The sequence below is a fragment of the Otolemur garnettii genome, unplaced genomic scaffold, assembly GCF_000181295.1.
Source record: "Otolemur garnettii isolate 467f Iridium unplaced genomic scaffold, OtoGar3 scaffold00063, whole genome shotgun sequence".
Lineage (NCBI taxonomy): Eukaryota > Metazoa > Chordata > Mammalia > Primates > Galagidae > Otolemur > Otolemur garnettii.
The window spans coordinates 725,218-726,764 of record NW_003852458.1 but is presented as its reverse complement, the minus strand read 5'-3'; the positions used below and the strand labels follow the sequence as shown (position 1 = coordinate 726,764).

At 40.4% G+C, this 1,547-nt stretch overlaps 1 protein-coding gene across 1 annotated transcript in view; it reads right to left on the bottom strand.

Annotated features, from left to right (window-relative positions):
• LOC100961865 (cadherin-6) overlaps positions 1-384 on the bottom strand; it is a 48,634-nt gene extending 48,250 nt beyond the window's left edge. Inside the window, 1 exon segment of the mRNA XM_012807072.1 lies at positions 157-384. Coding sequence (XP_012662526.1) covers positions 157-384 — 228 coding nt within the window.
• Between the last annotated feature and the right edge of the window lie 1,163 nt (positions 385-1,547).

The following is a 1,547-nucleotide window of genomic DNA, read 5'->3' as shown; positions in this document are numbered from 1 at the left end:
CCCCCAGAAAACTACTCAAATGAAAAAAAAGTCTTCCCAGATAAGGAACAGTTCTTACTGCACTGGGGAATAGTTCACATCCTGCTTGTCTGCCTATTAGAAATAACTTTTTAGGCTTTTACACCCAGAATGTCAAAGCACCCCAAGGAATCCTACCTTGCCCACATACTGATAATCGGATCCCGTGTACTCCTCCAGGAGAAAGAACTGATTCCACATCCAGCTCCTTTTTGAACGGTTCAGCTCATTTTTGCTGTTTCCAGAGAGCTCCAGGGCCCTTTTCTTTGCTGGGAAACCACTAGTCCTCTTCGATAATGGAGTTGAGGAAGTTGGGTAGGGCTGACCGACCCAAAAAAGCAGCAAGAAGTACCGGTAAGTTCTCATTCTGATGGCAGCGTCAAGCTCTGGTCGTGAGTCCCCCTCCTGGAAGTCCCTTTTATTTCACTGTACCGTATCCAGCCTCATTCCTCTTCTCTTCCTTAATGTTCTTTGCTTGGCTCTCAGAGGATATCTGGAAAGAATAATAACATATCAAGCATTTTTAGAGATGCTTAAAATTCAGTGTTAGAGCAAATAGGCTGGAAAAAGAGGACAGAAATTTGAATAGCAAAACAACAACAAAAAAAAGTTGGCTATCAATTTTGAAATGAAGAATGCTGTCTTCCAAATATGCTAAACGGAAGGCATGTGCCGAGTAAGTAGGGGCTGAGCTGCTGTTGCCTTTCTCCTTTTTAAAAATTTTTTTTATTTTTCCTTTCTCCTTTTCTATCACTTAAAAATCTTAGTTAAATAACAGCATGGTGATAGGTCAACACACCAGCCTGGATGATGGCACTACTCTTTTATCTGAGAATCTATGGGCTGAGATCTGGTTGGAAGAAGGGAGTTTGTGTTCCTGATTCTATTTGCATAGTTCTCCTCATGAACAAGTGGAAGGCAGAGAATATCACAGACGTTGGAATTCAATTGAAAGCAGATACTGTTGCAACTTCACTAGAATGTACTGAGTCCCGGGGATGTGCCAGGTGGGAGTTAAGGCCGACCCTTGGCTTTGCGTATACAGTGAAGGGACCATCAGGTCAAATAAGGTTGGAAAAGACCAGTCGCCTTCTCTTTGTAGTGCACATGAGCAAACAGAAGTGTCTGATGTGACGTTTCTAAAGTGACATTTTGCAACCATGAGCATAATAAGCCCAGACATATTTAATTCAGCATTTTCCAAATTTGCCCAGAACCCTTTTTTTCTCCATAAGACCTGATAACACTGTAGGGTGGGTCATTGAACAACCTATGAAATGTATATTTAATAGACTATAAGAATTAAATAAGAGAGGTTATTTAAATTTCTTTAGGAATTTTTGGACTTTTATCTCTTAATTGCACTTGTATCATAAACAATCAAGCATATTTGTTAAAACTGGAAAATCTCAGCTTTTATTTTCACTGGTGCTTCAAACATAGCGGCACAGTGAGGGCCATGGACAGGATCTTCTGAAAAGTCAGCTATTACGTTCAAGGGTAATAAGTTTCCCTGGCAAATACTAATT